The sequence below is a fragment of the Equus przewalskii genome, chromosome 27 (assembly GCF_037783145.1).
Source record: "Equus przewalskii isolate Varuska chromosome 27, EquPr2, whole genome shotgun sequence".
Classification (NCBI taxonomy): Eukaryota; Metazoa; Chordata; class Mammalia; order Perissodactyla; family Equidae; genus Equus; species Equus przewalskii.
In genome coordinates this window covers 28045655-28059657 of record NC_091857.1, presented here as the reverse complement: position 1 = coordinate 28059657, position 14003 = coordinate 28045655, and the positions used below count along the sequence as shown (strand labels likewise).

General features: G+C 41.3%; 1 protein-coding gene across 16 annotated transcripts in view; it reads left to right on the top strand.

The window, feature by feature from the left end:
• Positions 1 to 14003, top strand: part of TIAM1 (TIAM Rac1 associated GEF 1) — a 352305-nt gene that overhangs the window by 320679 nt on the left and 17623 nt on the right. For all 16 annotated transcript variants that reach the window (XM_070597276.1, XM_070597269.1, XM_070597274.1 and 13 more), the window contains 5 exons: positions 1319 to 1387; positions 1687 to 1812; positions 6853 to 6961; positions 10371 to 10550; positions 10642 to 10760. In XM_070597276.1, coding sequence (XP_070453377.1) covers positions 1319 to 1387; positions 1687 to 1812; positions 6853 to 6961; positions 10371 to 10550; positions 10642 to 10760 — 603 coding nt within the window. The remainder of the gene's footprint in view (positions 1 to 1318; positions 1388 to 1686; positions 1813 to 6852; positions 6962 to 10370; positions 10551 to 10641; positions 10761 to 14003) is intronic.

Here is a 14003-nt window from a genome sequence, read left to right as displayed (position 1 = left end):
ATATGTTGTTGAGCTGATACTAAAGCTCAATTTGATTTTGGAAAAATTTAAGGCTATTTATCTTAAAAATCTAATTTGAGGGGCCAGCCTGGTGGAGTAGTGATTAAGTTCACACACTCCGCTTTGGTGGCCCAGGGTTGCCAGTTTGGATCCTGGGCATGGATCTGTACCCTGCTCATCAAGCCATGTTGTAGAAGGCGTCCCACATATAAAGTAGAGGAAGATGGGCATGGATGTTAGCTCAGGGCCAGTCTTCCTCAGCAAAAAAGAGGAGGATTGGTGGCGGATGTTAGCTCAGGTCTAATCTTCCTCAAAAAAAAAAAGCACCAAAATCTAATTTTAGTCTAGGCAGAAAGAAAGGGTCTGTTTTCCTTGTATTATCACTTGTTCTGACGTTTAGTTCTATTCCTATAACTATGTAATTTATTCCTATATATTTTATAATATGTATAACTATTGTTTAAAAAGGATTAAAGAAGACAGTGTAGGTGATACAAACAAACTTTATTTAGCACTTCATGAAGTGGACAGTCTCCTTGGAGGGCCGCAAAGTGGGGTGGAAGACGAGAAGCTCCTTTTATAGGATACAGAATAAAGAACAAGGAAGAGACAAACGGACACTGTCTGATTGGCTGGGGCCACACACTTAGTCTTGTTTGGAGAGAGAAAGCCCAGAGTTGGCTTGGCGTTTGGGGATTGGCTGACCGGATAGACTGCGTTTCTGGTCAAGTGGAGCATTTATAGGGATGTGAAAATTGTCTGTTTCCGTTTGCTTATGTGACACCCCGGTCAGGAGCGGCTTCATCTTGGGCCTGCAAAGTTATTTCAACACTGTATAATTTATAATATACTCCTTAACTACATAATTCCTGTAACTATAACAATTGTATAATTAGATATTCCTATAACCATATAATTTAGTAGTATATAGTTATATGTTACAACAGTATGATCTGTTTTTAGTGATCTATTTTAGTCATTAAATCAGGGGCCAGCAAATTATGGCCCTGGGGCCAAATCTAAGCCCTTTGCCTGTTTTTACAAATAAAGTTTTATTGGAACACAGCCACGTGCATTAATTTATGTATCATCTATGCCACTTTCCTGTTATAGCAGTAGAGTGAAGTAGTTGTGACAGAGACCATATGGCCTGCAGAGCCTGAACTATTTACAGAAAAGCTTGGCTCGTTCTTTTTTTAATGAACCTTAATGAGCTTGAAGACTGTAGTGTTAGCCTTTGGGGCATAATCTGGTTTTTCTCCCTTAGATTCTTTATAGACTTTTAAATGTGCTAATGAGGTATCCTTTCAACCCTTAGGACTTAAACTGTCTCATGGAGAGATACCTAAAACCTCTTCAGAAGGAAACTTTTCTCACCCAAGATGAGGTATGGTGGAAATTGTCTTAACTTTGTGAGGGTCACACTGCAGTTTGACTTGTGATAAGGAAGGAGTGGGGAGCATGCGCAACACTGAAAGCATTTTGAATTCATTTAATTGTAATAAATAGGTCAAATCCTTGACTGCTAAGCTCTTTGCTTGTACTTGGAGAGGAAGAAGCTGCCCCCAGCCTCTGGTGTTGGGATCATTATCTTAATTGATGAGTCTTGATAGAAAAACGTCAGATGCCAATATGTTTCTAAATGCTAATGAAGGACGAGGTGGATTAAATTTTCTCATTTTCCAGCTTGATGTGCTCTTCGGAAATTTAACCGAAATGGTAGAGTTTCAAGTAGAATTCCTTAAGACTCTAGAAGATGGAGTGAGACTGGTACCGGATTTGGAAAAGCTTGAGAAAGTCGATCAATTTAAGGTAAGTCTCAGCCTCAGTTGGTATAAAGTTGAGTCCTAATGTCGCTGGTGGGTTATCCTGTAGGGTGAAGTTGAATCTCCTGGTTACCATCACAGGAGGCAATATGCTGTCTTGGGTAAGTTCTTGGCTCGTGATGTTGAGTCTTCATCGGACTGCCAGTGAGGGTCAAGTCCTCAGGGGATTCTGGGAGCACTGTGTCTTGCTTGTCTGGCTAAGGTAAAACCAGTGCCGTCAACTTCATTAAACTGGTGCATCTGCTGGCTTCTACTCTGGAAGATGGAGGAACGTTCACCTTCCATTCTGTTTAGGTGGGGGCCTTCAATACTTGCTACTAGCAAATTAGACTAGCACCCTTGGTTTCCCAGTAAACAGATTAATTTATCCTGTTCTAGGAAACTTTGCTTAACGGAAATACTTATCATTATCCAGGAGAAACAATCTTCCAGCACACAGTGTCCTTGTAGCCTTAATGAGGATTTATGAGGAGTACCTTAGTGAGGATGCTTACGGCTTATTTCCTCCTCCTCGTTGGCTTTCCTTTATTGCAGAGATTTCCTGTGCTGCACTTGCAATCGACAAAGCTCGTTGATTCGTGCACACTGGTGTTGGCTTACATGTCACCCTCATGTACTTTTAAAAAACAGATTAGTTGAAGTATAATTGACATACAATACACTGCATATATTTAAAGCGTACAATTTGGTGAATTTTGACATATGTCTACAACTGTGAAACCATCACCACAATCAGGATAATGAGCATAATCATCGCCCCCAAACGTTTTCCCTGCTCTTTTGTGATTCCTTTCTCCTGCTCTTCCCACCTCTGAGCCACAGGCAGCTATGCTCTGCTTTCTGTTACCATAGCTAGTTTGCATTCCAAGATTTTATATAAATGGAATCATGCAGCATATACTCTTTTTAATGTGACATCCTTTCCTCGGCATAATTATACTGAGTTCCATCTGTGGTGCTGCATATGTCAATCTATCAATAGTCTATGCTTTTTTATTGCCAAGCAGTATTCCATCGTATGGATGCACTACACTCTGTTATCTGTTCACCTTTCTTGGGCATTTGGATCGTTTCCAGTTTTTGGCAATTACGAATGAAACTGCTATGAACATTGTGTGTAAGTTTTAGTGTGGATCTTTGCTTTCATTTTTCTTGGGTAAATAGATACCTGTGAGTGGAATGGTTAGACCATATGGTAGGTGTACTTTTAACTTTTTAAGAAACTGCCAAACTGTCTTCCAAAGGCGTTGTACCAATGCACCAGTGTCCACCCCCACCAACAGTTCCTCTTCTGTCTAATGAGGTCATGGTCACTCTTTTTAATTCTAGCCATTCTAACAGGGATGTGGTGGTGCCTCATTGTGGCTTTAATTTTAATGTCCCTAATGACATGACAATGGGCGTCTTTTTATGTGCTCATTTGCTTTCAATATATCCTCTTGGGTGAAGTATCTTTTCAGATCATTTGTCCATTTATTGTATTGGGTTGTTTGTTTTCCTATTATTGAGTTTGATTGTTCTTTGTATATTTTGAATGTAAGTCCTCTCCCAGATGTATGGTTTGTAAATACTTTCTCCTCTTCTGAGGCCTGACTTTTCATAGTGTCTCTCAAAGAGCAGAAGTAGTCTTAAATTTTGATGAAGTCTAGTTTCTCAAATTTTTCTTTTTTGGGGGTCATACTTTTGGTGTCATATCTATGAAATCTTTGCCTAAGCGAGGGTCATAAAAATTTTCTTCAGAAGTTTTGTAGTTTTGAGCTTTATATTTAGGTCTCTGTTCTGTTTTGAATTATATTTGTTACGGTATGATGTATGAATCAAGGTCACTTTTTCTCTTTTTTTGAGGAAGATTGGCCCTGAGCTAACATCCATGCCCATCTTCCTCTACTTTGTATGTGGGACACCTGCCATAGCATTCCTTGATAAGCAATACATAGGTCCACACCTGGGATCTGAATCGGCAAACCGTGGTTTGCCGAAGCAGAGTGTGGGAACTTGACTGCTACGCCACCAGCTGTTAACAGGGTCAATTTTGTTTTGCATATGAACATCTAGTTTTTCCAGCACTATTTGTTGGAATGATTTTTCTATCCTTTTCCACTAAGTTACTTTTGCATTTGTGTTGAACTTAAGTTAAGTTGTCCATATGTGTGTGGGCCCCCTTACGCTCTGACTGTCTTCTAACACATGCAGGAATCTGGCTGTGTAATGTCAGCACACAATTATAGGAACTAAGGGGAAGACTAGCCTGTCTATCTTGATATGTTTTTTGTGTCAAGTCTTTACAGAGCCTGTCTTCAACAGGGGCTATTTAGAATATGCACACATTCACACACTTAAGTATATGAATATATATTTATATATAGTTACATATTTTCTTTGGGTATAATTTCAGACAAGTTGTAAGAATAGTACAAAGAATTCCTGGATACGCTTCGCCCAGATTCCCCAAATGTTAACATTTAACCACATTTTCTTTATCCTTTCTCTCCCTTCCTGTCTCCTCTGTGTATATTTGTGTGTGTATGAGATATAGAATATAATTTTTTTTCCTGAGCCATTTAAGAGTAAGTTGCAGGCATAATACCCTTTAACCTTAAATACTGCGTATAGTTCATTTTCTTGTGTTCAAAAATTGCTTTAAGCGAGTTCATTGTCTCCCCTCTTCAGGGTGGTCATGCCATCCGTTGAAATACAGTTTGGTTCATCAATTTCTGTTTGCAATGATATATATTTTCTAAATTAATAAATTAATTAGTAGCACAGTAGAATGCTTGATAAGGGCCAGGAGTTTGTCACTTAATCAAAAAAGTTGACTGATGAGGAGCCTAATAAAATGGATACAGACATCCCTTAAAAAACGTGGTTTTAATCTGAAATAGCTAACGTTCAGTCTTTTGCTGTGGGGCCAGTTCATTGAGTTTGGGTCCAGGTAATCACTTAAGGAGAGTTGGGTGGACAGAACTGTGAGACGAACATGACTGTGACAGTGTTATGGGCAGAGTTCTTCTAGGGAGGGTTGGTGCACTGGTTCTAAAGCAAGTTCACTCCACATGGTCATTGTTCTAAATTCTATTTAAGTGGGACCCTCTTCCCTGACGTTCGCTCCTTTGGTTTATTGTATAATCTGGCAATTTCCATTCCATCTGTAAAGCAGGGCTACTAATGCACCGTGAATATTCACGGCCTGGGGGTTTCTCTCCAGCACCTCTGAGTTAGCTTCTCCAGTCAGTGCTCTCTCCCAAACCTGTTGCTATTGCTTTCCACCATTGCTGCTTTGTTTAAATCCTGGTTGTATATTTGCCCAAAATATAAAAACTTGTTAAAATGTTCAAATCATGTTGCATAGAACACTAGTCCTAAAGCAGTCTTAGAAAAAAACAGTTTTGGTCCGGCCCGGTGGCACAGCGGTTAAGTGCGCACCTTCCGCTTCGGGGGCCAGGGTTCGCTGGTTTGCATCCCGGGTGAGGACATGGCACTGCTTGGCAAGCCATGCTGTGGTAGGTATACCACATATAAAGTAGAGGAAGATGGGCACGGATGTTAGCTCAGGGCCAGCCTTCCTCAGCAAAAAGAGGAGGATTGGCAGCAGATGTTAGCTCAGGTCTAATCTTCCTCAAAAAAAAAAAAGAAAGAAAAAAATAGTTCTGAGGTCGAATAAGTTTGAATAAAATTTCTGCATGGAAATTTGCCATGTCCCTCAGCCTCTGAGCGGCTCTGTGACGTCCTGAGGAAGAGAAACGCAGGGCAAATGCAGCCTTTGAGTATGAACCCCTCACATTTGTGCACACTCTGTGCCCTAAGATTGCTTTTTAAGACCAGAAGAGTAAATGACGACCTTAACGTTCTATCTGTGGTTGCTGTGTGGTAAGTACTTAGTAAATAGTAAGTTAATCAAATGAGTGACTTGATATATGGCTCAAGGGAGGGGTTACATTTAGAACGTGTTCTTCGTAACTTTGTTTAGTTATTGACTGTGGCTCAAAGGGTAACTCTCACTGGTATCCTCTCAGTCTCGGGGGTGAGGTGGGGCAGGGGGCCCTCGAAAAGTAAAAGAAGAAAGTAGAACATGGAGAAAAAGAATTTAGGCCTCTCATCGCCAATCATCTGTGGTCCACAACCTTTTTTGTTGTTTTTAATAGACAGTCCATCAGAATTCTCTGCGTTCTTCATTAGATAAGATGCACTTTGGGGAACCCAATTTATCACTTAAATCTAGAACCTTATTTTTTTTTGCTTGGAACTTAACTTTTCAATTCTAAGCCCAAATAAGCAATACCTCTGTCTGAGCAAGACTGGGTCAATGTGAACATGTACAAGATATTTTTCTGAGGCCTGATCATTCATATTTATAATTTATATTTATATAAAATATGTTGGATAAAAAGTATTCCTCCTCAGGCATATTAAATTCCTAATAGGGGAGGTCTCCACCCAGTTTTGATCCTTTTGGGGCAGAGGGTATGGGCTGGTGAGGTGAAACCTATTTCCCATAGTTGAGCGTGTTTCTTCCTAATAAGTGTGTTTCTTATGTTCTTATCTACTCCCTGCGAGACGAGAGCGTGGCGTTGGAGAGGGTGGGGTTAGTGATCAGGGAAATATGTTTTCTACTGTTTGGGTGTATGCATTTCCTGGCCTTTTTGTTTGGTTTGTCCCTTCTTTCTCTGAATAGAAGCCAAGAGAACTCAGATTTCTGCCTTTCCCCAAATGCCGTATATATTTTCTCCTTAATATTCAAACATCCCAGATAGGTCATTTGAAGACATAAGCCTGGAAAACCAGTGACATCTCCACTGTAATTACTCAGAAGGCAAAATCCAGCATCTGTTTCGCAGATTGATAAGCCTGAGTACTTTCTGATAGGCAGTTTCAGGCCATCAGTGAGCAGAGAAAGGCTGTGTGACAGGCGTGAAGGATGCTGATTTGGGGGGAGAGTCAGGCAGATGCCAGCTCCCCGCTACATCCTGCTGGTATTTCCAGACAAGGAGGAACGTGAACTAACTGCACTTTTTCTCATTAAATCTAGAAAGTGCTGTTCTCTCTGGGGGGATCCTTTCTGTATTATGCTGACCGCTTCAAGCTCTACAGTGCCTTCTGTGCCAGCCATACAAAGGTCCCCAAGGTCCTGGTGAAAGGTAAGGCCTGCAAGGACTGGGTGGCGGGTGGGCATGTCAACTATCAATCCACATTTGTGTGACCCGCTGTGCTTGGGGGACTTTTGGATAGAAATCTAAATCATTGATGTGCCAGATAGAACTTCCACCAAGCCACAGATAAGGGCCCTGAGAAATAAAATGCACTAATATCTTGAATTAACAGTTTTGTCAGTTTTCTTGTAAATGAAAGTTTTGACTCAGCTATTTGGGGCCAGAATTGATGGGTCATCTTGCAATGATGCAAAAATATAGGGGGTTTCGAAATTGCCTGCTTTATTCCTATTTTTCATTAATTTCTTTATAACCTACCACGCTTCCTCTCCCTTCTTGTGGAAGGTCATCTTTCCCTCACCTATTTTTGTTCGTAGGGGTGTGATAATAGCCACCACCATCGCTACTCAAGTTTCGATTGTTCACGAAAATCGCTCAAGTTGCAATTATATTTTGCACAGAACAGAGCAGAATTTTCATGTGGGCAAACTCCTTTTCCTAAGTGTTCTGGGAAGATGCTGGAGCATTCTCAGAGTCTCTAGAAACTTGTTTTGCTTCCATAGTTTGGCATGTGGTTGTTGGTGATAGGTAAAAGGATTAAAAAAACATTTTCTTGGTAAACAGTAGAACCAACAGAAAGTTCGATTTTAAAGAATCTCGGGAAATCAGGCTGCTCCTGCTTACCACTTCACTGTGGCTGCTGTATGAACAGCTGCTAATCAAAACCCTGAATATGTAAGTAATTAATGCATGTTACGCTTCACTGCCCAAGAGAAGGAGCTTGACTTAATTTGAAACCTATTATAGGAAATATTAGTACAATGCAGGTCTCTGGGTAGCAAAAGAGCCTGGCCCAGATAATGACATACTTAATGGTAGAGATAGTCTATGCCACAGACTTGTAGTTCAGCACAAATTTAAAGGAAACCTGGGAATTTCCTTGTCATGCTTTCTGACCTAGACAGTGTTTTCACACACGCCATATTGGTCCTGTAGTTCTGTGTGTGTCTTTTTACACTTTAACTGAACACTAATTGTTATGAGATTGTTAATGTAATGATTTTAGAGCACTTTGCTCTGCAGTAAATTGATATACCCATTGCAGTGCATAGAGCAATTTGCATGAGTTTTTTTTTTTCTCCTAAAGAAGATTAGCCCTGAGCTAACATCTGTGCCAATCTTCCTCCACTTTTTTTATATGTGTGTTGCCACCACAGCATGGCTAACGAGTGGTGTAGGTCCACATCTGGATCTGAACCCATGAACCCAAGCCACCGAAGCGGAGCACGCTGAACTTAACCACTATGCCACAAGGCCGGCCCTGTATTTTCTGTTATTTTTAATCATTCAATTAGATTAAATTCTGCCCCTGTAGATTTTTCTTAATTCAAAAACATGATTTTTTGCACCTGAAAAATATTACAGTATCTTTCAAAATTCTCTCTTAAAATATCAGGTATGACTCACATTTCTCTAATGGCCACATGTGCCAAGAGGGTAAAGAGAAGTCTTTGAGAACAGAAGGTACCATCTAGGATTCTTAACAGACTTGCAGTGAGGTTGGAGATGGCAGTGATAATCTTGTAGCTCACAAAGAGCCGAGAACCATGCCCTCTTTCACCCTGACATGAAGTATAGTTGAGGGGTTCAATGCCCATGGCCATGTTTTTGGACTTGAGGATTTGGGAGAGATTCCTAGGCTGCTTGTAGATGTGGACTGAGACTTGGGATGTTCCGTAGAAACCATAGCTCCCTCATGCATTGGCTCTGGTCCTGGCCTCCCTTCCCTGGCACACGGTCACCCCATGCCCAGTGCCCTTTTTCTTCATGGATTTGTCCTTTGGAGGGAGGAGAAATGAGGGCTGAACCCATAGAGTCTGATTCCTCTTAATGGGGCTTAAAAGGGATGAAAAGATTGTGGTCTTTGTGAGGCCTTACTCCCATGATGGCTGTTTTTCTGAATTGAATAAAGATAGAAGAATCATTTTACAATTTTGTAAAATGTACAAAACGTCTTCTAGTCTTAGCTCAAACTCCTAATCACTGGAGATGGAAATATATTTTAATCAGAAGCTTTAAAAAAGTGTGTGCCCACTGTTAAATCACTTTTGATACATTCTCCTTTTTTCTTTCCGTGTTTTGCCCTCACTGCAGTCTCTCTTTCCACCATATCTTTGCACTTAGAAGGCGTTATTAGCCTTGTCTTCCTAATTATCCACTGGCAGGTACCTCTCTGCTTGTCTGGGGACCCACAACTCCCCAGGGCTGCTTTTCAGCCCAGCTGGGACACAGATGAAGGCCGGGCTCGTGAGGCAAGTGCTGCCTGAGTTACACGTGGTCAGATGTGTGTTTCTCTCCGACGTGACTCTGCAGTCCTGGGCAGCAGGGCCTGCCCTACATGTGCTAATAGCTGGTAGCACTGAATTAACATAGAACAGATCTTAAAAGGCATTCGCTGTGGGAGATCCAGCCTCGCTCCACTTACCAGAGCTGCAACGTGCTGCTGCTTTTTTTCATATTGCCTTTTCTCACAAGAGGTTCTCCCTGTCATGAAATGCTTGAAAGGTTAGGCAAGCCAGGTTAAGGAGTGTTTTAAAATGTAGATGTTCCTATTATTCAGATATGGCAAGGCCGAGAGATCAGGAGAAGATCGCCATTGGTAAATAGTTTGTTACTTAGTTCCCAAGAGGAGGGGCACACCACGCCATGCAGGGCCGCACGGGGAATCACCAGGATTGGTCAGGAGGCAGAAGAAGCAAGAAAAAAACATGGATAAGAGCCTTTATTGTGGTTTCCACAGGCAGGAACGAGTGAGGCAGGGTCTGCAGGCTCAGGATTGGTTAGTTTGAATGATTTCAGTGGGCTCTGGTGTCGGGGCTGTCCCGAGTTGTCTGGTACCTGGCCCTGTCTTGATTAGGGCAGGAGAATAGTGGCCCAGAGTGTAAGAGCTGGTGGAGGAGAGGTGGGTAGCGGGTGACTCTGGATTGGTTGGTTTCCCTGTGAAAGGCATGCTCCCAGCTAAGTTCTTTACTATCTCTAGGAATTGGCTAGCCCTGGGAGGGGCAGACTCCCCAGGGTCTTTAAGGCCCCAGATGTGAAAATATCAGAATAAAAACACATTCTTAATACAAGGAGGATAAATAACAGCCCCTGAAAAGTCTGAGTGTGTAGGATTTACAGACCCTGTTATCCTTTAACTCATGGGCCTCCCCCCAGATAAACAATTGACCGACAGGCCCTTGCACTTGTCCCTCTGACCCCCACTCTCCTTCCCTCCTCCGGCAACCCGCTGTCCGCCAAGTCCTCTGACAAGGCGCCTCGGGATAAGCGAGGGAGATTGTGGGAAGCGAGTCCTTTGGGCGTTCTGCCCAGACAACCTGTATTTAAACTCTTCCAGCCAAGACAGACTCGGCTTTCAAGGCGTTCTTGGATGCCCAGAACCCGAAGCAGCAGCACTCATCCACTCTCGAGTCTTACCTCATCAAGCCCATCCAGAGGATCCTCAAGTACCCGCTCCTGCTGAAGGAGCTCTTTGCCCTGACGGATGCAGAGAGCGAGGAGCATTACCACCTGGATGGTAAGCCGTGAGCCCAGGATCGGCCCTCCTGCTCCCGTCTCCCTGAGAGTCCCTAAATCGCCTTTTCATTTCATGACCTGCTTTCTTCCAGTGGCCGTCAAGACTATGAACAAAGTTGCAAGTCATATCAATGAAATGCAGAAAATCCATGAAGAATTTGGGGCTGTGTTCGACCAGCTGATTGCTGAACAGACTGGTGAGAAAAAAGAGGTAAGGACCCCCTTCTTCTCGGAACACCTGTCAGTAAAGCTGAGTTCGACGGGTTGTTTTTTGAAAGGTGTTATTTGTATGTAAAATAGTTGTGAAGCTGTCAGTTTCATTCATGGAACTTTTGTCCTTTATCCAAAGCGACATTGTGAATTTCCTTCCTCGGCTGAATTATTTCTTAATATGAGAAGTGTGTTGCTGATTCTCAGCCCCTCACCCTCAGGACCTCTGGTTTTGTTTTGTGTTAAGTGTGAGAACGAACTTCCATTTCTATAACTTAGGCTATTTCTGTAAACACCATTAAAGGCCTAAGCTGTATCCCAAGAGCTTAGAATAATAATTGGCATGTAGTATGTACTCGATAAATATCTTTTGAGTCAAAGGTTCAAATGATTCCAAATCATTTTTTTTGAGTCTACCCCAAAACCTACTTAAAAGAAACAGTGACAGGAATAGACATACTTGAGAAAAACTTAAGAGTGAATCATCAGTTGTGCCTGAGTCATTGAGAAGAGCTCATGTGAATTAAAATACTGGTAAAACTGAGATGAATCAGAAGGATATGATTTGTAATAATATCCGTCAATGCCTCTGTACATCCTGATTTCGCTGGAATATTGGCCTTGGTTTTGGTTTCTGCCTAAAAAGATAAAAAGGAGAGAAGCTGGGAGGGAATTATGAAGAAAAACACTCTTGCTGTGATTAGGAGGAGGGGTGAAGACAAGCTGGGTGGGGCAAAGCTTGGTTGTTTAGTCTAGATGAGAGAAAATAATAGCCTTATCTTCAGAGGTTTAAAGGGTTATTATCCAGGTTTGTTTTTATGTCCTCGGTGAAACAAAACAAGTTGTCAGACGGTTAAAATGGACATTTTCATCTGGCACTGAAGTCACAGCCCTTCACAGGTGTAACCTGATCAGGTCAATCTCTCCTACCTTTGGCTATTTCATTACCTACCCTGAGAGTTGAAAAATGGACTACTTTTTATTTATTGAATGATATGTGACAAGAAAACATCGACATTCATAATAACTTGCTTCTTTCAATACTGCATCTTTGTGTACTATTTTTGAAAGCATATTTAGTAACAATTAGGGTTCCAAATTGAAAAGTGAAATTTAACTTCTGGTATTTAACAAAAAGAGATAATTTTCAGAAAGAGGTAAAATCGTGACATCTCATATAGATATAAAAGCAAACACGTTTGAAGGAATTTGTTTTACTCATATGATGTGAGGGAACCAGGTAGATATCATCGTGATTCATTGGCAAAGTCAAAATAGCACAGGTGTATATATGAACTGAAGAAATGTTGGGATGGTTTGTAAATGGAGACAAATTGGTTTTCTCACAGCAAGAGGAAGTCAAATAGGTGACTACCGGCCTGCACAGGTTTACATATTTACAGTTACCTTCACTTTGCAAAGAGTTGCAAAGGAGCTCAAAGACAACAAACAGAGTGGAATCTGGTGGCCCCGGGGGATCTGCTGTAGAGGGTGCATAGTTTTCCAGGGAACCACAATTTGTTGTTTCTACATCATATTACATGTAGGAGAGCATGAGAATGTTCTCAGTCTGCTTGCTGATACTTAAATCTCTCAGTGTGGAAAAGATGGAGACTGCTACTCGGGATTTCGTTATCATCTCCTTACAAAATTTTTATAAGAAGAAAAACATATTGTGCTTATTAAAGAAAAGGGTAAAATACAGAGAAAGGCAAGAAGAAGAAAAACTACAATCTCAAAACGCAGAACTTACCATTCTTAATGTTTGGGTATTTGTTTTGATTTAAAAAAATTATATATATGTATATACTTGAATAATTATACTTTGAAATTAATTTTGTACGTCGATTTTTTTTATCTTGAACAAAAAATCATAGTATTTTAAATTATTCAAAAGAATCATCTAAATTACTGTGTAATATTCCTTTGTGTGGCTGAGCAATGGTTTACTTAATTCCTATTGTTAGGCAATTCTCTCAGCTTCATTTACTGGCTACTATGAATACTGTAAACATTTTTGATCATAAGACTTCCCCTGTATTTTAGTTTAGTTCATTTTGACAGAAGTGAGTTTTATTGGGTCATAAAAATGAACATTTACATTATATTTCGTTAATTTTTTCATTATATGCCAAATTAATTTTTAGATTTTAATGATCTTGAGAACTAAGGACCATTATACTAAAGACTAGGAGGTGATATGGATAGTGGATTACGAAGAATTTAGAAAAAAAGATGAATATGATTCAAAAGTCAGAGACGGTAAAGGGAAATATGGCTTTGGTGAAACTGCCTCTCCTCTAAAATGAAATTCTGACAATCAAGTAAGAAATCTTCCCGGCAAGGATCAAAGAGATACAGTGCTATACAAAGAAGTCTCTTGTGAGCTGAGATTTTGTAAAAAGAAATGTGGGAAAGATGGAAGCAGGGACATTTGACTGCACACCCATATTAAAGCCAGCCCCGGTGGCCCAGTGGTTAAGATTTGCTGCTCTCCCTATTGTGGCCCAGGTTCATTTCCCGGTTAGGGAACCTCCCCACCATCTGTCGATTGTCAGACTGTGGCGGTTGCATGTTGCTGTGATGCTGAAAGCTCTGCCACCGATATTTCAAATACTAGCAGGGTCCACCCATGTGGACAGGTTTCAGCGGAGCTTCCAGACTAGACAGACTAAGAAGAAGGACCTGGCCACCCACTTCTGAAAAATTGGCCATGAAAACCCTATGAATAGCAGCAGGGCATTGTCTGATAGCACCAGAAGGTGAGAGGATGGCACAAAAAGACCGGGCAGGCTTCCACTCTATTGTCTACAGGGTCACTAGAAGTTGGAATCAACTTGGTAGCACTAACAGCAAACAATCAGTATTCAAGAGTAGGAAAATCCTATATCAGTATTGGGACGTCCGAACTCCAGAAAATTTAAGGCTTGGAAAAGATGCCAAAGACAGCAACAAAATAAACCAGAGCCATTCATCCTCGAGAGGCTCAACATCAAGTTTTGAAGTATTGGAAATGCTGCCTTGAGTATTTCAAGGGACTCGGACTTGGTTTCTGTGGCTGCAGAGAGTGGAATCGGGAGGCCAGTGGGGGAGTGCATCAGGGGGGATGTTTGAGGAAGAACCTCCTAGCAGTTTGTGGTGTTTACCCATGGGTTGGACCATGGCTCTGGTTGTTGCAAAGTCTTGTCCTCTGATGTGTTCTCTTGTCAAGAGTCCAGATGATCCGCCCACCTATGATTAGGCT